General features: G+C 39.7%; 1 protein-coding gene across 2 annotated transcripts in view; it reads right to left on the reverse strand.

The window, feature by feature from the left end:
- The window catches only part of LOC117963072 (uncharacterized), a 104919-nt gene that overhangs the window by 71078 nt on the left and 8751 nt on the right, over positions 1-25090 (reverse strand). For both annotated transcript variants that reach the window (XM_058988866.1, XM_058988863.1), the window contains exons 2-5: positions 11611-11660; positions 9280-9379; positions 7564-7652; positions 6875-6989 (exon numbers count right to left, since the gene is read on the reverse strand). In XM_058988866.1, the coding sequence (XP_058844849.1) occupies positions 6875-6989; positions 7564-7652; positions 9280-9379; positions 11611-11660 (354 nt within the window). The remainder of the gene's footprint in view (positions 1-6874; positions 6990-7563; positions 7653-9279; positions 9380-11610; positions 11661-25090) is intronic.

Raw genomic sequence — 25090 nt, forward strand, 5'->3', positions numbered from 1 at the left:
GCAACAAAATATTAGGTTAGCGGTCCCATCATTTTTGTCCATGCCATTTTCATTTGTTTTCTTATTTACAATATTATGTTGAATAAAAAATCAAAAGCAAAGTCTGATTTCTATTAAATATGGAATGAACAATGGTGGATGCCAATTACTTTTGTCAGTTTCAAGTTATTTCAGAGAAAATTGTGCATTCTTCGTTTTTTGTGGAGGGGTACCAACAAATTTGAGCACGTCTGTATATATATATATATATATATATATATATATATATATATATATATATATATATATATATATATATATATATATATTACTATCCATTACACATAAAACATCTATCTCTTAGTCTTGAAAACAAATCTGTGGTCTCTTTGACTCAGTGTGTGATTTAACAAGCCATAACTATCTGATGAAACCCAGATGGAGACCCACAAGTGCAATACCATTGCTGTACGATTGCAGTGCCATTGTAGTATCATTGATGTACCACTGCAGTACCACTGCTTTACCACTGCAGTACCATTGCTGTACTATTGCAGCAAAACTCTTATGAAAATAAAATAAAGTTTCTGCATCTCCCACAAAATCAGCCTCTTTGAGGAGCTCTAGTAGACACAGCAGCTCAGTATTCTCCTTTTTTTTTAAAAAAACAACTACTCATACTATTTTGGAACTATTTCATTATTTGGCAATGTTCTTCTATCCCCTATCTAGTAGCCCCCCCACCCCCCCTTCAGAAAGTATGCATCATTCTTTAACAGTGGTTCTCAATGCTGTGGCTGTGGGCCAAGGTGTTCCTGCGAGACCAGAGCGCTGTGACATTTTATAAATCTGTATTTTAATTTCTGGAAAAAGTAAAATGTCAAGAGAGAAGAATTATCATGCACGCTCTGGGCATTATGAGAAATACCCATGAGCCCCTGTCCAAATAAACATTGAGGGCCACAGGCCTACAGTGAGGAAAAATGTATTGCCTCAGACATGGATCAGATTGAAATACAGATAAGAACATGTGTGATCATTCATTCAGTAACCCAGGTAACCTAATTTACAGTTTAATTGCTCAAAACATTGGAGGCAGATCAGATAGCTCTAAAATGGAAAATAATTAACCAGAATCATATTTTTTTAATCAATTTTAGAGATAAATAAAAGATTGAAAGACCAGTAGATCAACACTGAATTCGAGAGAAAGTTTGATAGATAGTACAAACAAAGAGCTACCTGCAATGAGAGACATATAGCCAGGCAGACTGTCAGTCCTCTGCTGTAGTTATGTGAGAAGATGTGTTTTAGTATTAGCTTTGCACGGTTTGCAAAATATATATAGCTTCAATGCATGTTGGTAGAAGTGTGAATCACTTGGCCCACTTTTAGATATCCACTTCAATCGGATGGCTGTTTGAGTTTTTAAATAGCAATAAATAAAGGCAGACCAGGTTTAATAAACCATGAAAACAAAGACCATGGGGGACATGTAACAAGATCGACCGACGCAGCGCTAAATTAGCGGAGTGTAAAGTAGCGCTCTGCCGCGGCACACGTTTGACCCCGTCCCGAATGTATTAACTGGCCCAAAATTAATGAGGCACGGTGTAAGCTGGCACATTTCACTGCAAAAATTCCACTGCGCCAGTGTTCTGAAACCCTCAAAATGGGCTATGGCAGCACAGACTGACTAGGCCAAATGTTAAAATGTTTCAGCCTTGGTTTTTGGATGATGTTCTTGATTAGCTAGCTATGATAACACATTTTAGGCAACTTACATCAGTAGAATATAATGTAAATAGAAAATGTGTTTTTTAATAAAATATCGGTTTCCTGACACTGTTGAATTTTTTGTATTGTCATTCGTGAATTTCTTTTTAATATACTGTGAGTTTTCCAGGCCCCTATATGACTGCTGCTATAATGCTCTTTCTTATCAGCTGCTTTCTGACTTTTTCTTTGAGCCCAAATAAGACCAGTTTGAAATCGGTCTTATTTGTGGAGCCTTTTAGGACCGGCGCAGCTGTTCTGCTGCTTCATAAATCTCATTTTAATATCACAGACTTCATTTACAAATGAGCCCCACCTACAATTTGAACATGCAGATAATTAAGGCTTGACATGCCTTAAAATGCATGGCTAATGAGTGGCCGAGCGCATTTTGGGGCTAACACGGCCTTAACTTACCAAAAGTGTCATGATACATACGGGGCAATCTTAAGGCCAGCGTAAACTCGGCGCTATGGACTTAATGCCATCATAAACGCTTGATACATGTCCCCCCAAATATTTTCAAAACACCTTCATAAGGTTAGTCATAATTCTCAGTCACAGTGGCCACCCAGTGGAAGGTGAATGCAAATGCAAGTCTAATCTCACTGCTTTGAAACAGTTAACCCTTAAAGTGGTTTTGGATTCACCTTCTTTAGTGCACTGTATCTGTCATGTGTCATGGTTTCTTTAGTGCACTGTATCTGTCATGTGTCATTGTTTCTTTAGTGTAGTGATGACAACATCTCATTTGATTCCACAGAAAAACAGAATACAGCTAAAGAGGATAGTGCATCCAAAAACTATAGGTGAATAATGCTGATATAAATGAAATAGTTAAATATATATTTTTAAACATTTTGTAGGGAATATAAGTATTATTAAATGTAGAGTAGGCACACACACACACACACACACACACACACACACACACACACACATAATAAGTTTAGAAAGGAATACTAAAAGTAACAGACTTTTCAACTTATGTCAAAATGTGTGTTTCTTTGATAGTATCTACTGGTATTTTACAAAGGGTACATTTACGTGTTCAAAAGTTATAGATGAAGTAATAGTAAGAATAACAATAGTAATACTGTGACAGTCTGGCTGAGTGGTGACTTCAGAACGAGGAAATGAACAACACAGACAGGACGGATGAAATGGTAAATGCGCTTGCTTGCGCCGGTTTATTGTAAATAAAAAGGTTGAACAAAACAGAAAAACAGGTCACTTTGGGCCAAAATAAATAGACAAACAAGACAGACAGTGGACGAACACTAAACAAGTACGGTGCTGGTGCTTCCAGCACTCGTATCAATTATTTATTTATTTTCTTACTTTTTTTATTCTCCTCTCCACACCCGTTCTCCACTCACGAACACGCAACACCGAGTGAGTGCTTTGTGCATCTATATATACTGTTGTGCTGGGATTCAATTACTAATTAATTATTCACTTGAATCCCAGCATGTGAATTAATTCTGTGCAACCCCGTGCTCACATATTATATATTATAAGTGCATTTGAAGTGAAGTGCAATCCCCGTGCCTAAATACAATTATACATTTTAAACACTCGTGCTCATTACCCACATTATATCCCGTGTACCAACAACAATACACCAACATTAACACACGCAACATACAACATAAAACACAAAAATACACACAGGGGCGGGGCACATTGCCACAAATACTAATAATAATAATTTCAGAGGTGGACAAAATAATCTTTCAGGCATGATTCAGCAGTAAAAGATTTTCAGAACCTGATGAAATCAACGGCACTAGATATAGGCACTCAAACCACTCTGTACTCAAATGAATGGTACTAGCATAAACACAAATGTTAATGAAATCAAATCTTTCATTGATTTAAATTGATAATGGGTGTCGTCAGCATGCCTGCAGTTGATGATTCTGGGGCCCTAAGCTCCAGGCATCCAAACGTTGCAGATGCAATGCCTTTCAAGCGTTTCAAACTTTGGTCACTGCATCTGAATCTAGCCAAGATTGCCTTTTCAAAATTCGACCCCTTCTAAACCATATTATAAATGATTTTTCTTTTTTGTGCACAGAAGTTGGTCTTTGATAGGCTCTTTCTCAGAAATGTATTATTTAAAAGCTAAATGTGCTGTGTTAGGGTTCTAAAAGCAGTTGGTAGACTTGGGGGTATACTATGCATCACAACAAGAGTCACTTGCAATAGGGCCTCGTTTGTTTTACATCTCATCCAAAGGACAGACCACAAGGAGGTTAGGTGACTTGCTGAGGGTCATACACAGTGAGTCAGTGGCTGGGATTTAACCTGGAACCTCCTGGTAACATGCCCCTTTCTTTAACCACTGGACCACCAAGCCCCCTTGGTGTGCAACAATTTCATGTGCAAAGACCACGCTTCAAAGCACCCATTTTGCCACCAGACAAATTGGCATTTCCATTTGACAAGATAACCATCTGAAAAATATTGGATATCCATACATTTAATTGCAGTACTTTTGGATTTCAGAATGCATCTACCCGAAGCACAGTGGCGTCAGCAATGTGGCTATCCACAGCCACCCAGTACACCGCACACCCATTGCAGTATGCATGGCACTTCATGGATGAGAGGGGTGGGGGCAGTGTCTCAGGGCAAGATTACTGAAGTGTACAGAGCAAAGGGGGCCCAGGCGTGACAGACCGACCTGCCTGCAGCCCGGAGAGCTTAGGCAAGGGAAGAGGCGAATTGAGTGAAATCAAAGCAGGGAGACAAGCATGCACTTTACGAAATATCCCCATTATTTTGTCATTACAGTGCATCAACAGTGAAATGGTAGGTACATTTTTTAGAATGAAGTGAAGCATTCTGTGGTGATTGGTGCGACTCTGCACTTGGAGGGGTGTTTGAAATCAGCAGAAACAATAGCTCGGCTAGCAAGGGAAATAAAGGAAATTACTGCAACTGACTGAAATTGGTCTCTGCGCACCAAACCAATCTCTATCTTTTTGCTGTTTGACTTGATTAGATTTGGAACATATATATTCAGCAACAATGCAGATTAAGAATATTATAACTGCTCCATTCACCAGTATTTCAACCTTAGCATAAATAAACAAAATCATTGTACTGAGAGACAGGCAAGAGAGTGGGAATACAGCAAAGAACAAGAACGTGTTTCAGAAACAAAAGGAATGGCACTCCTAATTAAGGAGGGTGCATATTCAACATTTAGAATGCACATTCCCCACTGAACAACGCTCAGACACTTTTTTTGAGGAGCTCCTTCCACATTAAGCTTTGTCACTATTTATTTATGTATTATTCTTTCATTCCTCCTTTCATATTTTATCAGGCACAGAAATCAAGCAAGTTCTACAGCTCATTGCATGGGTATCCTGGAGGACAGCAGCAACAGAACAGTCCAATTTAAATAGAATTACAGTAAACACTAGAACTACATCTCTAGTGGACCTCAAGCAGTAAGAAATACAACATACATTTTTTACATCTACAAGGGGGCAGGTTAATGGTTACAAACTGGTCTACAAGACTTGGAGGTCAAACACAATTCTAGTGAGAGCTCTAGTGAGGGGACTGAAAACTTTGAATAATGTTTTAAAAAGTCACCAGGATGTGATAACTAAAAGAGAAAATGCAAAACACAAAGATGAATGTACTAGCTCAGAAAACTCAAATATTTCAGCGCCACAGTGAAAGTTTATATTCACTGATGCACTTGTAATTCACAGCCGGGTCAGACAAAAGGGCACCGTCTTATACTATCTTATGCTTTTGCTTGTCAAAAAGGCTGTACAGTTGCCCTTAAAATCCTCTCAGTACTGGGAAAGGCTATCAGACTTTGTGCCATGGGTCACATGCTGTGTCACTGCCAGTGCAAATCTACTGTGTTTCCTCCAAGTTTTTTAACTGAAACTATAAGAGCAAGCTGTTCTCTTCTCTGAAGCCCGTGCACAACACCTAAAGAAATATCACTGATGAGAACAGGAGCCCCTGGAAAAGAGCATATCTCTTGCATTGATCCCATTAATTTAGCATGACAGGTATACAAGATTGTCTATGGGCAAGCACATGATAAAGCGTGTAATAACACCTTGGCTATTATTTAACTGGACTTTCTATCATAGTGGCATGTTATTAGCTGGCAGATGGAAGTGTTACATCATCCTAGTTTCCCGTGTGCACCTGGTACTGCAGAGAGTCCAGACAGATAGAGAGACAGACAACTTGAGACAAAAGAAGGCAGCGCAAAAAAACAAATATTCCAGCAGCAATGACCCTCATTACAGGGCTCAGCAAATCCACATATGTATTCACAGAAGCAATCAGCCCAGCTCTCTGAGCCTGACAGGGAACACAGCTGAGACCTGAGTGAAAGTCAGCTTTGTCATTAAGGACTCCTCTACATGAAGAAATTGAAGGTAAATTCAATGATCCAGTTTTCTCCTGAAGCATGTACAGTACCAGCGACACACCCCAGTAAGACAAAGTGCAGACAGTCTACCTTAAATCTGTGATCAGTAGTTGACAAGACCAGGACCAGTAACCCGCACCAGTTAATAAAGCGCACCCTGCAATACAGACTCAGAGAGAGGGGAACTTTCGCTTTCCTTCTGTGTGGAACAGACACCTATCCTAATAATTAATAATGAAGAAACTCCAAAAGTGTGTGCACTGAAATACAAGCATAGATCTTCTTAAAGCTGTTGCCATTCCCAAATAATGCACCCCTGTACTTTGAGCAGTCTTAAACATAGTATATAGAAGGCATTGCAGCAGGGGTACGGTGCTCAGATCCTCGCTATAGTACTGAAATGAGAAGACATGAGGCATACAGGATGTGCTGCCTCAAAAACATAATCCATTCTACTGTCTTCTGCCCTGCAGCCCACCATTTAAACCACTTACCTCTCAAACCTGAACCCACCCCCATCTACTCTGAGCATCATTTAAACCACTTACCTCTCACACCTGAACCCACCCCCATCTACTCTGAGCACGTAACTTACCTGTTGGTGTAACCAGGGACCCGTATAAACCTACAGCCAGAACATTTTACAAGAAGCAAGTTTTTAGAATGTTATTAAACAGCTTTTTGAAAGTGCGGTTGCCTTACCTTATTGTTCCGATGTAATCTCTGCCTGACATCTCGACACATTTCAATCAATTGAGTGAGTTCTGCCCGTGCCATGGGTACCTCCGGAGAGTAGTTTTCACAGCTTAGGAGCAATCTGTCCGTAAACAAAAACATGACCTTGTTAATCACAGGGGAAATGAGAACCAGGTATCCTCCAGTGGAACATTCAAATTACTTTTTTTTCTAATAGGAATAGCAAAATATGTATTTATAAAGCTGATAACAAACAAGTCATAATGTAGATTGTAGGTCTCCTGTGATGCAAACTTTGAACTGGAACCATGGAGAGTCTGACCCGGTACGCTTCTTTATGTGAAGACGCTGTCATTTGTGTCTGTTCACATTCTGTGAGCCTCATTGGTAAGACAGCAGTGGACACTAATACAATCTCATGAATTAGCCCTTCCTCTGGGGGTCTAACCAAACAAAGTCAATTGATCTCTCCATGGCAGCAGTGACCAAAGCACTCAAGCGTTCTAAGAGTCAATGGCACCAAAAGGGTATGCAACACATACAGCAGTACAGCAGCTGGCATTCGTAAAAGCTGATTGAGAAGAATATTAGAATGACAAATCATGGTTCTCTAATACACTTCAATCCGGCATGAGCATTCTACTGCGCTATCCAAGTGGAACCAGTGTTCTATTAGAAACATCTGGTTAAAATACCTTAATCGGTCAGTGAGGGTTTCCAGAGCATTCTCCACCTCCAAGTTACGAGAGGCGTGAGAACTCAGTCCCTCCGCAAGAAGCACCACCTGCAACAGCCAGGAAAGAAATACATAAAACAATTACAAATAACATCAATGGTATGTGTGTATATCTGGGACCATTTGTATCAATCCAAATATATGTTTTTTCTTTCTTATGTAATCATGAATATTAAAAAATGACTAAAATAAAAACAAAGCATTATATACAAAGAGTAAGGCTGTTAATAGTGTAAACAAAAAATATTTCAAGAGTTAAATTTTTATAATTGTTCCTAAAATGTAAACCATTGCCCAAAAAATGCATGTCAAATATAGAGGCGATTATTATACAGTGTCATGTGCAGTGTAAGGTTATTTATGTAAAGTGCTTTCCGTTTACTCTACACATGCTGTCTCATCCACATTAATATGTCATATATAATTTAAAAAAATAATTAAAAAAAAAAAACAGGTCTCTAAGGAGGGCTTCTCCTGATGGCTTATTTAATTGGTTTCCAAAATTCCCAATATATGAACATGTTTAATCAATAAGTGTAAACGCCTGTGAAGCTCAACAGAATCTGCATTGCTACTGTATCAAGAGCCCCTTTCACACTGGCATGCTCTACCCAGGTTGGAACCTACCCGGGTCGGGACCCGGTGTCATGCGGGTCGGCTACGAGATTTCACACTGCTTTAGATGAAGCGGGGTTGATCTGGGTGATAGACGCAAGTAAACAATGTGCATATGAATGCCCCGGAAGCAGCTTGTTTCAAGCTTCTCTGGATTGAACCGTCGGCCCAAATGTTGATTAGAGCAAATGTATCTTCCCCTGCTGCCATCTGACTCATGGTGTGTTTCAAGAAACAAAAATATATGGCTGCACAGAATAAACAATAAATGTTCCTTGCGGAAGTGAAACCTTCACGCAGGCGTGGCTGTTTGTTATTTTGTCTCGCTCAACCCGGGTCAAAGCGCATTGACCCACATCCTGAGGTGGGTCGCTGGGACCCGGGTTAACCCAGGTACGACCCAGGTAGGAGTGCCAGTGTGAAAGGGGCTAAGGATGTCAATGTTTAGGAGTTCAGGATGTGTTTATCTGTCTTTCAGTGCTGGTCCTGTCCATTCACGGGTATTAGAGAGTTGGAATAAGGGCTTCTGCTTTAAATGCTTTATATTCACGAAGTGTTTAACAGCAAACTGAAACACCCTGTCAAATTAATATGGTTTAGGTTGTGTCTGTGCATACCTTAAATGAAATAGTTCACTATTTTATCTTCATAGTATACAGCACTGGATGGAAAATTCCAGCCATAAAAGTACAATATGCTTGATTATTAAAATGTGGCATATATAAAATGGCTACTGTAGGGCCCTTTGGCAGCGGATTTTGCTGCACTTGGCTGGTGTTCCTGTGGCGAGTTTGAGTCAATAAGAATCTACATTAAAATCATGTAAACTAACCACATTCTGAGCAGCTTGTTCAAAGGCATGTTTCACTTGGGCAACGAGACAGCGACGAGGCAGCTTCTAATAATACCCTGGGAGCGGTCTGTCTAGCCAGCTAACACTTTTCAATTCCACAAACAGGGCTTACCAATAAACTTCTATTTCATAAAAAAAAAAAAAAAAAAAAAATGCACAAATACTGGTGTTCTTGTCAGCAGAGCGCACCCATCATCTCCATCATACCTGTCTCTCCAGCTGCATCACTTGAGCCTTCAACAGGTTCACACGCCTCTCGTCAAACGTCTCCCCCTTCCCTTCATCAAGCAGCTGCTGATACTGAGTCCTGTAAACAGCATTGCCAATGTAGACTCTTCATTACACAATCACACACAATAAAAACATAAGAACATGCACGATCAAGAGGAGGCCATCTGGACCAACAGTGCTGTTCCAGGTCCTAGTAGCTGGTTGATCTCAGAACTTAGTAAAACTGGATCTTAAAGGATCCCAATGATTCAGTAACATTGCTAGGTAACCCATTCCATACCCTCACCACTCTGTGTCCCAAGTGTCTCCACTTAATTTCCAACTGTGTCATCTCGTTCTGATTCCAATCAAGTCCCCCCTCATTCTTCTTTGTTCCAGCTAAATACATTCAGTATCCCTCACCCTATCTTCACAGCTCATCCATTGAAATCCCTCACCCTATTATTATTATTATTATTATTATTATTATTATTATTATTATTATTATTATTATTATTATTATTATTAGTTTATTTAGCAGACGCCTTTATCCAAAGCATCTTACAGAGACTAGGGTGTGTGAACTATGCATCAGCTGCAGAGTCACTTACAATTAAGTCTCACCCAAAAGACGGAGCACAAGGAGGTTAAGTGACTTGCTCAGGGTCACACAATGAGTCAGTGGCTGAGGTGGGATTTGAACCGGGGACCTCCTGGTTACCACACAGTCTCCTATCTTCACAGCTCGTCCATTGAAATCCCTCACCCTATCTTCACAGCTCATCCATTGAAATCCCTCACCCTATCTTCACAGCTCATCCATTGAAATCCCTCACCCTATCTTCACAGCTCATCCATTGAAATCCCTCACCCTATCTTCACAGCTCATCCATTGAAATCCCTCACCCTATCTTCACAGCTCATCCATTGAAATCCCTCACCCTATCTTCACAGCTCATCCATTGAAATCCCTCACCCTATCTTCACAGCTCATCCATTGAAATCCCTCACCCTATCTTCACAGCTCATCCATTGAAGCCCTGGGATTGTTTTGGTTGATTTCTAAGGCCACAATGACCAGACCAGAATTAAACAACATATTACACTTTTGACGAAGTAGCCAAACATCCTGTTTGCCTTTTTAATTGCTTCCCCACATCCTGTCTTGTTGCTGACAGCAAGGAGTCTATTACAACATGTACCATCTTTGTGCAGACCTATGAAGCGGACATGTGCACATACAGACACTTTAAAACATACCGTTTATGTTGCATAAGTCTAGTGGCAGAACCTTAAAACACACATTTGTTTTTTAAACATGGAGTGATGGTATCATCATATAATTTAATCATAGCTAACAAACTCCTTGTGTTTTCGTCACTTAAAGGATGAAAATAATCACTAATACTGTATATTAAAAAAGTATCAAGACTTCCCTAATGGCTTTGGTCCATTTAAACAGCATGATGTACATAGCGGAATGTTGTATCTAAATACAGGTATTGGATGGGTTTGCGACCATAAATTCACATTTCCTGGATGTATTCACAAACGATTCATAAATATATTGTAAACCATTTCTGTTTCGTGTTCCAATAAAGTGAAACACTTAGTTTTTTCATTCTGTGGATTGGTTTTTTTTCTCCCAAAGTATGTTAGCTATCAAAACGTCATTAGAGAGACATAAAGACTGCAAATGTAGTAAAAGAATCAGATGCTCTCTCTCTGTCTGTCTGTCTGTCTGTCTCTGTCTCTGTCTCTCTCTCTCTCTCTCTCTCTCTCTCTCTCTCTCTCTCTCTTTAATGTGATAAATTCAATACACCCTTTACACCCTTACAATAGGCAGCCCCTCATGTCGAAAGCATCAAATAATTCTACAGTCATTTGCCATGTTTTGTACCACAAATCAAGTTTTATTTTTGTCAAACTATAATAACAAGTATTGGGTCATTCAATAGAAATAACTGATTTTGAGGGCCCTATTGTGAACAATTTAATTTAAAGAAGTCTGTTTTTATGAAGTAATATCCAGAAGCTGTTATAAGGTGGGCTCCTGTAGGCTTCATTTAACAATACTAGAAAAAGTCATGAACAAACGTTCTATATCTTGTGTGTTAAAGCTTTGTGAGTAAAGGCCCACTAGCTTTGAACTAGTTACAGAGGGTTGCAAAAGTGACCACATTTTTTACTCAAGAAAAAGCCATGATTTGCTTTTAAACACCCTTTGCAAGACTGCAAAATTGTCCTTTTTATTCAGTACATTTTAATTGTGTGCAAAAAATGTTTAAAAAGTGTCAGCAAATCTTGAAAACACCACAGATGTCTTACTTTAGGTCTTCAAGTTCCTGTTTCAGCTGTACGTTCTCCTGCTGAAGTTTCTGCAAGTATAAAAAGAAAACAACAAAAGTAAAACAAGAAATCAAACTGCAAACACACACATTGGAAAACAATGTAACAGCTTTGCAAGCAATGGTAAAGTCAGCTCCATTTGTACTGTGGTTTGCATTCTCTATCCGACATCGTTAGCACTGGTCTGCATTAAAAATGAAGGCATCGGCAGCCTAAGAACACAGACCTCTGCGTCCAGGCTGTCCGCTGAGCCTAGATTCCGATTGAGAACACAGACCTCTGCGTCCAGGCTGTCCGCTGAGCCTAGATTCCGATTGAGAACACAGACCTCTGCGTCCAGGCTGTCCGCTGAGCCTAGATTCCGATTGAGAACACAGACCTCTGCGTCCAGGCTGTCCACTGAGCCTAGATTCCGACTGAGAACACAGACCTCTGCGTCCAGGCTGTCCGCTGAGCCTAGATTCCGATTGAGAACACAGACCTCTGCGTCAACATCATCATTGGTATCAGACACAGTATACACTCTGAGGTGCTGTATACACAAGGTGAGGGCCGGTGGATCGTCTGTACACGACATGGGCTGGTGGGTATTTAATTGCACAATTTGGGTACAATACTGTACTATCAGATATTCTTTAATATCTTTTCCCCTTATTTAGTTGCATGTTTTTAATTTGTTTTTGTCCCATAGCTTACATGCTTGGACATATTGTGAAACAAGTGCAAAGGCAAAAGTATATTTTCTGAGAGGAAAGGAAAAATTATAATGGTGTAAATTAAGGAGCAGTTTAATTACTGTTCTGAGTAGCTTCTTGCTAGCTTAATATTGTTAAAATTACTGTACTGTGCTTCTTTTTGAAAACACACAATAAAATCCAAATATGGCCCATCGTATGTAAACTAAACTACAGACATTTCTTAAAACGTCCTTTCATTTCTCCCAGTGCAAAAAAAATATCTTAAATCAAAGTAGAAGTTAAAATAGACTGTCAGAGTTTGGTAGAATTACAGCCGTTGCTCAATATGTAGTTTCATTATTCAGTGTCATTTAATTTAATAGCATCATTTTCAATGATACAGGTTGAGTTGATCTGGGTCATAATGACATCATGTTATGATTACTCCTCATCTGTAGTGCAAGGCTTAATTTTAATTACGGTCTGGCTGCATTTGTGCTTGAGGTCAATTGGTTGTTCCCCATCTGGCAAAATATATGGATGGTTTTAAAAAGTCCATACTACCTAATTATATCTTAATTCACCATGAAATTATTTCTGGTTCTATAGACTTTAGCCCCAGGAGTTTAATTCAGATAGAGACTTTAGACCCCTGCAATATTTCTTTCCTTGTGTGTTTAGTTAAGATTAACGACAGTTAACATTATTCTAACACGTACAGTAGCACTCTTCAACTCAAAGCAGACGAGCCTCCACCAAACTCAAGGATGTTTAAGATTGTTATTACATGAGAGTGGCTGTTGTTTACTTTATGCTAATATTGGACACAGCTTTTACCATGACTGAATGAGACAGTAGTGGTGGGGACCAACCAAGACGTAGCTTCCCTGTAATATATGAGTCTTCAGCGCTTTTCCTCGGCAAGTTAACATGGATTTCCTATTGGCCCTGTGTTAATGGCTGTAGCACCTCAGCATGGCAACCATCTGGAATGGGCAGGTTGGGCCCCCAGGAGTCATCAGGTGGGCACTAGCCCATGACACCTCCATTCCCCATTATAATCAAATGGTTACAAAACTGACTTGTATACTTGTGACAAAGTGGTGATTGATTACAGGCGCATGCAGTGCAGAGTGGATACAAAACGAACAATGATTTTCAGGTGCAAGAGTGTTTACTGATTTATTTAAAAATGTCCAGAGCCTTATGGCAAACACATGTAAATAATAATGATGGAGTGATACAGCGGCGTGTATCACTCAGTAATTGTAATCCCCAGGTTTGACCCGTAACCAAAAATCCCAGTTCTATTATATCTACACGAAACACAAAACACAAACACAGTTAACAGTGAGTGATATTAGTGCTCGTGGTGCAAGACAGTTCTCCAGTAACAAAGGGAAAGTGTTGGTGTCCGGGTTTGATGCTGGCTGAATAGTAACACATCGGGATCTTTTAGAAGCAGTCTAAAATAACAAACAAACAGTTTTTACTTAAACAAACTAAAACACTACACTCACGTTTTGGCAGCACAGGATTCTCCTTCTAGGTTTGATCTAACCATTTACAAAGGAACAGATCACTTACACTATGTCCCCTATTTATACCCTCGCTCATGACCCCTAGGTTAACGAGCGCATCCGCTCCTCCAATCCTCAGATGCCACGCCGTTTACCGTCCGGGTCACTGAGTTTGGGTACTGTAGCTCAGCCCCCTTCCTAAATGACCGACTTCCACCTACCCTAAGGAATAAATTGTCGTGCCAATTAGTTAAGGGTACTCTGTTCCTTTTACACAGCGACCTCACAGGTCGGGAGGGAGATCTAACACCAAGAATCGTTCGATCTCTGTCACAATACTTTAAAACAGCGTCACTGAAACTAAAGTGATGCAATGCTGTCGAGCAATCCCCCCCTCCCAGGTAAAGAGCCATGCACATGAGGACTGCAGAACACCAGTGTAAACTGCTGTAAACGCCATGTGAACCACCTGCCTCTGTGTGTTCACTTCTACCCGTGCCGATAGTCCTCCATACACAGATGTTTGCAGTCCATAGTGCAGCAAGAGTTCATGCCAGCAGTGCATGCACATTCAAATACTGTACTGAGTGGTTGTTTTTTCGGCATATTCTCGGATTGTTTTTTGTTTTGTTTTTTTATTCACACATCACAGGTATGCGTGCAACATCAAACAGACATGTACTTGACCTGAGCACTGAACATCTCATTATCACATAGTAAGGCATGACTTCTCATTTCCAAAAGATATAAAGTTGTTTTGTAAAAACACTGTTCCTCATGCAAAGTCCCTAATTAGTGGAACAGAGTGCCTAGTACTGTACATTCAAGTCCTTCGCCAGCTTGATCATACACAAATCCACTTCCATTTCTGTAACTGTTAATAATCTGCAAAGCTGCTTTTAATTGGTATACTACTAAATCTGAAAACTGTTATCTTTCCTAAACTAAAGGTCGTGGCAATTTAAAGTCAAAGTCATTTAGTATGCAGCTGCTGTTGTCCTGATCTTTTACAATGTAACTGAATGTTTTGGGTGCAGATGATTGTTGCTTGATATGTGACAAATTGATTAATCAGTCGTTCACATGCTCTGAATAACTGCTGAAACAAAACGTCAAGATTGAAAGCGTAATTATGAGACACATTACATATCTATATGTAATATTCTACTGGCTGATATATGCAATAACAAATAAGGTGCCTATGTATATAGTCTGCTGATGAATAACATATTCTTGTAACTTAACTTACTGTATTGGCTGTTAGTAGTAACACTTAATCTCTTAGTATTTTGTTTTTTTGTATTTTTCATGTATATTTTACTCTTACGACAGTGCTAGTGCTCTGGTTGAAACGAGTGGTGTATTGAGGGAACATGACATAAGCATTGCTGCAGGGGTTTGACTGAAATGTTTATAAGAGGAATTCTTCATTTGTGATTAATGAGCCATGGTGTGTGAATAAAATATCAACTCAATGGTGATTATGTTAAAAAGAGATATGCTGTGATACAGACCACACAGAATACAGCAAAGGTACATTGATGCATTTCTTGTAAACACAGCAGGGTGTTCTGTAACACTTGAATACTGAGACGTCATTGTACCATTTGAATGTTAGCCAACTGTTAATGTTAGCCAATTGAAGAGCATATTTGTTTATGTTCTTCAGTGAAAGCTGAAATGGATATCCTGCTGAACACAATTCGTAGAAAAAAAAATCATTTTGAAGGATTGTATTCTTAAATACTAAATTAGCTGGGCTGCAGAGCACATATTGTTCACATCACAGCATTTAATAATAACATATTGCTTGCACATCCTGTGATGACATCAGCTCAAGTAAATTCAGAAGCTCCTAGTTCCTTCACGGCTGAACTTTCTTCACAAAAAAAAAAGGAGAATGAAGGACAAAGTTGAGGATGACCTGTTTCTTACCCCTACTGAAGTCCCACCAGTACAATGAGGCTTGGCAGTGAAAACTGTCTTACTGGAACTCAAGCGTGACCAAAGATTCAGAGACACATCTGGCTTCACAAATGCATGAATTGTGGGAAAGAACTTTTAATGTGCCATCTAATCCATATGGGGAGGCTGCATTGTCAGCTCCACTTTGTGTTGCTTTAAAAAAAAATGTGGCAGAAAAGAGGGTGGAGAATGACTCAGGGAGAAACCAATGAGGAGTGTCACTGGCCACAGTGATGTCTGCTTACCCAAGTGGGGTCTAATCCTGTAATGCAACAGAGAGCTTACAGGGGTAGTATCCCAGTGTTTATCTTTATTATAACTTCATTTAAAATAAAAACACCAGGAATAACTTGTCATGTGAAGATATCAAGAGTACCCAGTTAGAGGAACAGGCATGCACAACATTGCAAAGTTACAAGGCTACTGCACAAGACAAATGAAAAACATTTTAAAGTCAGAAAAAAGGGCAATTTTAAGAAAGCATTTTTCCCATTACTATCGAAACTGAACTACAGTAGCACACAACTGTAAAAAAAGCAGGTGCATGCATGAGCTCTCATATTAACCCACTGAGTTAATATACTGTAAGGGCTCCTGCATGAACCCTCTACTGTGTATTTGCCCATTGCACTGAGAGGGAAGCGCTAACATTCAAGCATTGCACACTTTAAATCCCATGGGAATGGTACCAGACGGCACAGTTCACTCACACAGCACTATTCATCAACTTTCAGTACCAAGGGGGGCTGAGTCAGTCCTCCTTGAAGCTGCTCTTTGATGTAGACGCGGCTCTGCAAAGATCAAACAAAAGCTCTGATACAAATAAATGTATTTCTATAGGTCCAAGCACAGTTATTGTTACAAACTGCCAAATGCAAGAGTGCCACCTAGGCAGCTAAGACAGTACTGCACCTGAAAGTCTGTGGTGAGGGCTGATTAAATCCCAAAGTCGATTTGAAAGCACAAGCACATGCTGTCCCGCTAGGTGTGCAGCTGGGAATTCAATCCCCTGAGCATGTTAAACCCTGAAGTCGTGAACGCCTTTGCTTCAGAATCGTAATGCAATCCACTACTACCATCTTGGTAGGGGTTTGTGAGAATACCAATATACCGGTATATTGCGATATTCATCAGGCAATACAATAATTGGTATTTGAACAACAATACCGATATTTTTGGTTAAACTGGAAAATGTCAGCTATTATTTTGCGAGATAATCACTTCCTGCGAGAACTCATAACGCGAGCAGTGCTAACATAAAAGAAAATATGGCAGAAGCACCCAGAGATTTTGAGCTACTTAAATTCTGCAAAGCAAAGTCACATGTGTGGAATAATTTCCTAATAAAAAAATCTAAAAAGGATGGCTGTATAGCATCAAACATTGGCAGATGTTGCAAGTATGCAAGGCTGTCCCTCCTCTACGCTCCCCTGCCTCCAGAGGCCGCTCCTTCTCCACCCTCGCCCCACAGTGGTGGAATGACCTTCTGTGGCAATGTGGCCACGCCCTTGTGCGTAGTTTGTTTATATGTTATGTGTTGTGTGTAAATGTTGGTGTATTGTAGTTGGTACACGGGATATAAATGGGTGTGTGAAGCACGAGTATTTAAATTGTATATTTGTATTTAGGCACGAGGATGGCACATCACATCACATGCATTTAAAGTATTAGTATGTGAACACGGGAAAGTGCACTTTAATTAATTCACGTGCAGTTGTACCGAGATTCCAATTGAATGATTGACTAGCAATCGAGTCTCGGTACAACTGCATAAAAGCAGCATGTTTTCACTCACTCGGGGTTGGGTGTTCGGTGAGTGGAGAACGGATGGGGAGAGGAGGTAAAAAGAATAGAAGAAGAAGAAGAAGAAGAAGAAGAAGAAGAAAAGAAGTGTCTCACTCACCGTGTTTCGTTTGTCTGTTTACTGTTTAGTCAGTTTTGTTTATATATTTATTTTGGCGTAAGTGCCGTGTCCTGTGTTTTGTGTTCAAACCTTTTATTTTCTGTTCTGTTTAATTATTAAATGCTGAGCGCGATCATCAAAACCCCAAGTCTCTGTGTGTTACTTCCTGTTTCTGGTCTGACGTCACCCACTGCAGTCGTCTTTGTGACACCTTCCTACAGATGTCAGGACTGCCCAGCGCCTCCCCGCACCTCCTCAAGACTCACCTCTTCAGACAGCACCTGCAGAACTCCTCTTTTCCCTCTGGACACTTTATCGCTCTTCCTTAATGCGCTTTACTTGCACTTATCTGCTCCCTATTTTACTGCATTTAATCCTGTACTTTAGAGTACTGTACTGTAATCTGCCACAAGTTTTATTCAATCTGTAGTATTTTGCATTTAATCATATCCTGATGTAACTGACACTGTTATCTGCTCTGATATTGATTCATATTTTGTAATATACTTATAAATTACCAGAACTGAAGTCATTGTATTTTATCTTGCTCTTAATTGTATTAATACTTGTACTGTGATTCTTGAAATGTATTTTTTGTTTACAACTGTAAGTCGCCCTGGATAAGGGTGCCTGCTAAGAAATAAATAATAATAATAATAATAATAATAATAATAATAATAATAATAATAATAATAATAATAATAATAATAATAATAGGGATGATGTTATAGTAACGTCATGTGACAGTGATCCTAACAGTGACAGATCTGAATGCTGCCGCCGTTCAACTCCATGTTCGTTTTACACCAAGGGTGAATTAGTCTCTCTGTTTGTTTCACTTATTAACATCACAAAATCCAACGTAAAAACACGATGGCTTGAGAGATGCAGAAGAGCAGGTGGACAGTAAGTATTTCTGGGTCAGAGGCAATAGATTTTGATTCATGGCCAGATACTGTACTGTGTCCAGATTCAAAGAAGCGCTGCAGTGTGTAGTGCATACTTTACATTTCTGCAGTCTAACCAAGCCTTGGAATCTGTGAAGGCTGCTGGAAACTTTGGTTTCTAAACATTCCAAAAATACAGGGCAGCCCACAGGCACAAGAAAACGTAAAGGGGGTCACTTGTTTTGTTTTTTTCAGAAACGAACCAAAAGCATTCCATGCCATCTCAGCAGAGCCACAGAACCTCTACTACTGGATATTGATTTTCCTATAGCTTGTACTGTAGTACTGTATACTATTGACTATAGATCTACAATCTGCTTGCATTAGGTCACGAAGCTTTTCAAACACACTGGCCTGTTTTAATTCAATTCTGATTTAAAACATCTCTTCCAGTTTGTCTCTCGGTAGTTTCCAGCCTTTGTTAACAAATAATTGACATCAAACGTAAGACCGAATATCCCCCAATATCAAGCGTTGCTTGGATTATTTATGGATTATTACATACAGTTGGCCCTGTTTATTATGGCATATCAATATCTTGTCTTGTGTATATTCAAAAAGTCCAGTTCTTAGACCATTCATAACATTTAGTGCAAACAAATCATGACAGTGTTTATAGTGAAAAGACCCTTCACCAAGCTTGTTAATACCCATTAATAAAACACAATCTCCATAGTGGCAACTGGCTGGATAAAATGCTTCACTTAATGAGAATGTATTTTACAGTTTCCATCACACTATTTGCTTAAACATAAAACACAGGTTTAGCAACCGCTTTATAAATAGCCAAAGGAGTTAAGTGGCAATCAAGTTATATTATGTAATTGCAATAAATACATGACTGCAAAAGTTAAGCACAACAGGATACAGTAGTTATTATTTGACTCATCAGCACAAATTATCGTTGGGACATTGGTAGTATCAGTAAACCCTCTCCACTTTCGGGCACTCTAAATCAGCCTTCTAGTGACGGCACATGGCTGAAATGGTTGGAAAACTACAGTAACTGCTACTGTAGCAGCCATCATGCATTCAAGTAATTGAACATCTGGTTCAAAAAGATAAACATGGTGAAACCATGTTCAACACACAGCATTATTTGTGTGCATTATCTTCAAATTGGATTTGTACCTTGCCACATCTCCTGTTCTGTCTGATGGTATGACCAACAATGCATTGTAAATATATAAACCAAGAGCTGTTAAATGCCTTAATCGGGGCTGTGTTGATTCCCAGGGCATTAAAGTTAACAATAGAGCATTCTTAATTATCTTCGGACAATGATAATCTAGTGTTATCACCAGATCCAGATGAAGACACACTCCTCTGGATCTCTCTGCGCTATATTCAACGGAGGCTGTATTATTGTTGGATAATACATATTTAAGATAGCCCTGCCAACAAACAGGAATGCAAGCATTGTACAGTAAACAGCAGATCTAGTTTATATTCTTCTTGCATTCCTTTACCTCTAGTGTTACAGTAATATGCAATCACATTAACAAAACAAGGATAATGGAAAATGGCATGCATTAGACAATAGAATCCACATATTCCAAAACATTGTCAGCACCTGATATCCCCGGAACAATGGGCTTCAACTTTGTTTGCGTCCAGGGTCTTGCTTCAAATCAGAACAGCCCCAAAAGAACAACTCTGTTTTTCTGACCAACAATGTTGCTGGCATTTCTGGTGTTCTTTTTCATAGATACCTTGAATCATGAAGGTATTCAGTATTGCAGTGGGTAGTCAATATCCAGCCTTTGCTGAATTATATTTATGTATACAGTATGTTCTGGGTGGGGAAGTTTGTACACTGTATCAAATAGTGTAGAGCAATCTGCCTTCTTAAAGAATAGTAAGAGACAGTAGTTGGTATATCTACCTTTAACAACAATTCCACAAAAAGTGAGCTGCAAGACAGATCCTGGAAGTGAAAGCAGGACTTCAGCAGCATGAAGCTGCTGAATGTGCGTGATGGGTGGGATGGGATTTGAACGTGATGCATTTTTAAGTGTGTGTGCGTTGATTTATAGGTGTGTAAAAGGGGGTCGTGGGCATATTTATTATTATTATTATTATTATTATTTATTTATTAGCAGATGCCCTTATCCAGGGCAACTTACAATTGTTACAAGATATCACATTATTTTTACATACAATTACCCATTTATACAGTTGGGTTTTTACTGGAGCAATCTAGGTAAAGTACCTTGCTCAAGGGTACAGCAGTAGTGTCCCTCATCTGGGATTGAACCAACGACCCTCCGGTCAAGAGTCCAGAGCCCTAACCACTACTCCACACTGCTGCCCTAGAAGTGGAGAGACAGGAAGTGATGTTGCAGCGCCACACAGGCGCCCAAGATTTATTCCACAATCTTTAGGATTATATTTACAAGTTGCTGCCACTAAGATAGCCCTGCCAACAAACAGGAATGCAAGCATTGTACAGTAAACAGCAGATCTAGTTTATATTCTTCTTGCATTCCTTTACCTCTAGTTGCTGCCACTAGGGTAGCATCGATGGCATCACCTTGGATGGGGGCGAGCAGAACAAAGCATGTGACTCTCTCAACAATGGTACAGTACAGTACTGGCAGAACAGTACACACAAGTGTAAAACAAAGTAAACATGCTAAATAAAACACAGTAGAAAAAACCCAGCTAATATAATAAAGTTGCCTATAGGCATCCAAGCACTGTTCCCACTAAATAGGGAGGTCCCGCTCCAAGAACCTATGCTAACACACCCTCAAATATACTGTAATATCACTTAAATGAATTGCTATACTAATAAATAAATAGGGAGGTCCCGCGCCAGGAACCTCAAATATTGTATACAGTATGGCCACGATTATCCTACGCATAATCATAGCCATACTTTAGATCTGGTAATTTCTTGTGGTTTAGCTGTTAAGAACATCATAACCCCAGATCTTACCATTTCTGATCATCTTGCCATTCTTTTTGAGGTGAATCTGCCAGTATCTACAAAGACTGTGGACCGTACATTTAAATCCCAGGTAATTAAGTTTTCAACTGTTGTTAAGCTTTCTGATGTCTTGAGCTCATTACCACTCTGAGTCCTCATCAGTAGATGAGTTGGTTAACCCTTTGCGGCCCATTTATTCAGCGCGTCTCAGGCACTGCATATCAACAGGACACTCAGTACTTCATCTCCAGCTCCACCCCAACCCTTGTTGGCTGTATTTTTCACATACCTCTTCATAGTCGTGCATACCAATAAATCACCTCCTGATCACTCGTTTTATCACCAAACTCCTCAATAATGCGATCCAAGTCATTATTTTATTACTATAAACATCTCAAAAAGCTCTGCAAATGTCTGTGATATTCTTTGAGCACTGGATGCAGAAGCAGCTATCTTGTTTGCTTATGTCCGTGTTATCTCTGTGGTGCCGGGGCCATGTGTATTGCTCAGATCCGCCTCTTTTTTTCAGCTTCCCTTGGCTCCTATCGGTCTCACTCGGCCATTGAATGGTTTTCTCGGCTTTTTCCGGAGAAAAAACGACTAGAGACCTGTGTTTTACATCTTTTTGATGATGTCGGACAGGGTCCGACATCGGACCGGAAAGGGAAAATTGTAATATCGGACCTGGTCCGACATAGGACCGCAAAGGGTTAATACCTACAGCACGACCTTGACTGGTATCTTAGATACTGTAGCGCCAATCAAAACTCAGAGAGTGTCTTTTAAAATTAATTAATACTTCCCCTAATAGTCCTACCCTTGACATTGGCTCTTCTCACAGCTGCAATGATTCTTACATTTCTTTAAAAATAAAATACTAGACATCAGAAATGTGATTCCAGACACCTTCTATTAAGGAGGACTCCAGTACAATTTTACCAACTATGCCTACTAAGGCTACTATTGGAGCTTTTTCTTTGATTACCTTACAGAAACTGACAGAGCTAGTTCAACATATGAGAGCTACTACATGCTCTCTTGATCCTATTCTTACAAAACTATTAAAAGATGTTCTTGGTGTTATTAATACCCACATTTTAAAAATTATAAATGGTTCACTTTACTCCGGTATAGTTCCCTCAGCACTTAAGGTAGCTGTGGTAAAGCATTGCTTAAGAAATACAATTTGGACCCTAAAGCCCTGAATAACTATAGGCCAATCTCCAACCTACCATTCTTAGATAAGGTTCTAGAGAGAGTTGTTGGAAACAAACAAACAATTACAAACAGTTCTAACTCCTAATGGTATATTACAGAAGTTTCAGTCTGGACTAAAAACCAGGACAAGTTAACATATTATCCCTTTTTTGGCCACTTTACACTGGCTCCCTGTGCAGTATAGAATTGATTTTAAGATTTTGCTGTTAACTTACAAGGCCCTGAATGGATTAGCACCTAGTTATTTGCAGGAGTTACTGACCCCGTATCTTCCAAACCACACTCTGAGATCACAGGATGTGGGTCTGCTGGTTATTCCTAGGGTCAACAAAAGCAACACTGGCGGTAAGGCTTTTTCTTGTAGAGCTCCTAAATTATTAAATGCTCTGCCTTTGTTTGTCGGGGAAGCTGGGACCATTACAGTTTTCAAGTCAAGACTAAAAACGCACTTATCTTAGTGGGTTTTAATGTAACTTTAAAATTGCTGCTTTTGTATTATTATGTGTATACTGTCATTTAAATGGTCTGATTGTGGCAGTTGTATGTGTGACATGCTATACAAATGTACTGTGATTTTTTATTTTTTTCTGCTATGTACTGTACAGTGCTTTGCGATGCTTTTGTATAGAAAGCGCCATATAAATGTAATAAGTAAGTAAATAAACAAACAAACATACAGTAATATCCCCTAAATTAATCGCTAATAAATAAAACCATGACCCCGGTTCCACATATGGTGGTCTGTGGTTCCTTTGTTCCTTCTGTTCTCTGTCACAAAAACCAATTTACCTTCTGACTCATCAGTCCTGGGGGTGTGTCAGCTGCTCCCTTTTCTAACGTGGACACGCCCACCAAGGAACCCCAACCATCCAATCCTTGGCTGCAATTCCCTGTAAACAAAACCCAGCTCTTTCCTGCAGATGCAGTTATGTGTGCGAGAAGCCAGGAGCAGTATGCTGTCCCTGTTACTGTACAAAGTGTTTTGGGAGCTATTCTAACAGATGACCATGAAGATGCACTACCTTGTACTACAGTATATCTGCCTCATCACAGTATTGATTAAACTTCAAATCACTTCCGAAACGTTTTTCTTCCCTGCCATGCCTAAAATCCAATAACCCACCTTTAAATGAAACATATACATTGGCCTAACCACTAAAAGCACTGGGGTTGAAAATACAGCCTTGTGTTACAAGATTACAAGCCTTTCAGTTTGGTAACTGCCTGCGGGGATTTTTACTGTTTTCCAAGAAATACGGTGATATCATTTCTGTTAAACACCCAGGAGGGGAATCAAATTACAAGAGTTACAGCCTTTGGTAAATTGTCATTACCTGCTCCACCCTGGAAGCAGAGTTGCCCAGTTTTGGGAGAGAAGCACTGCTCTATCTCAATAATAATCACAATAACAGTCAATTCAATATTACAGCGAGGGTCTACCCTCACAACAATCATAAAAAATGTTTCAGGCACAGGGACCTCAAAAAAAAAAAAAAAAAGCTTAGCTTTGTTTAATTTTACATTTATGAAAAGTGAATATGAACCCCATTGATCCCAGTAGGAAGTCCTGCAGACATGACACTTCCAGTGCCAAAACAAGAGGCTTAATTAGTGAGCAGTTCCGGTCTGACAGTCCAGGCCATGACCTTCCGAAGGGAATAATGAGCCAAGCTACGACCCAGCACACAACAAGGGTGCTGATTGCAGCTTTAGACGTGCTAAACCGACAGATTGAGGTGACCGGACAGTGAACCGTACGCCTGGCACCGAGACGCTGAAATACCCCGCTGCAGAGTGGGCTCACTCAACTTTCTGTTTAGGGTCTTTTGTTTCCACTTGGTGGAGCTGGATGTGATTGGTCAGTTTATCCTGTTAGGTTGCTTTGTTTTAAGCAGGAGACTATTTAAAACAAGAGAATAAACAATGTGGATGCTCGCTGGCTCGCTGCCTTGCCAAACAAGTACTTGCTCTGAAAAGCTGTTGAAATAAAATATGATTATGCTTGTAAAACAATAGACATGAAAAAGTAACTACAAAAGGCACTTGGTTGAGTAGTCTGGATTCCATAGCTTAGAATGGGGCACAACCTTTCTGGTTTTGAAGTGAGCTTCAAAATCCCTTCGGGAATATAGTATTCAAGAGATAGAGATGTGTGTGGTATTAAACTGTGGAATCATTTATATTACATACTGTACACAACACGGGCAAAATCAATGTCTAGGTGCAGCAAGCCCGTTAGTGGTCATAATGAGCCACCTCAATTCCTCTACTAAACCCTGCTTGTTCCATGACAATTG

Source organism: Acipenser ruthenus, chromosome 2 (genome assembly GCF_902713425.1).
Source record: "Acipenser ruthenus chromosome 2, fAciRut3.2 maternal haplotype, whole genome shotgun sequence".
NCBI classification, from domain to species: domain Eukaryota; kingdom Metazoa; phylum Chordata; class Actinopteri; order Acipenseriformes; family Acipenseridae; genus Acipenser; species Acipenser ruthenus.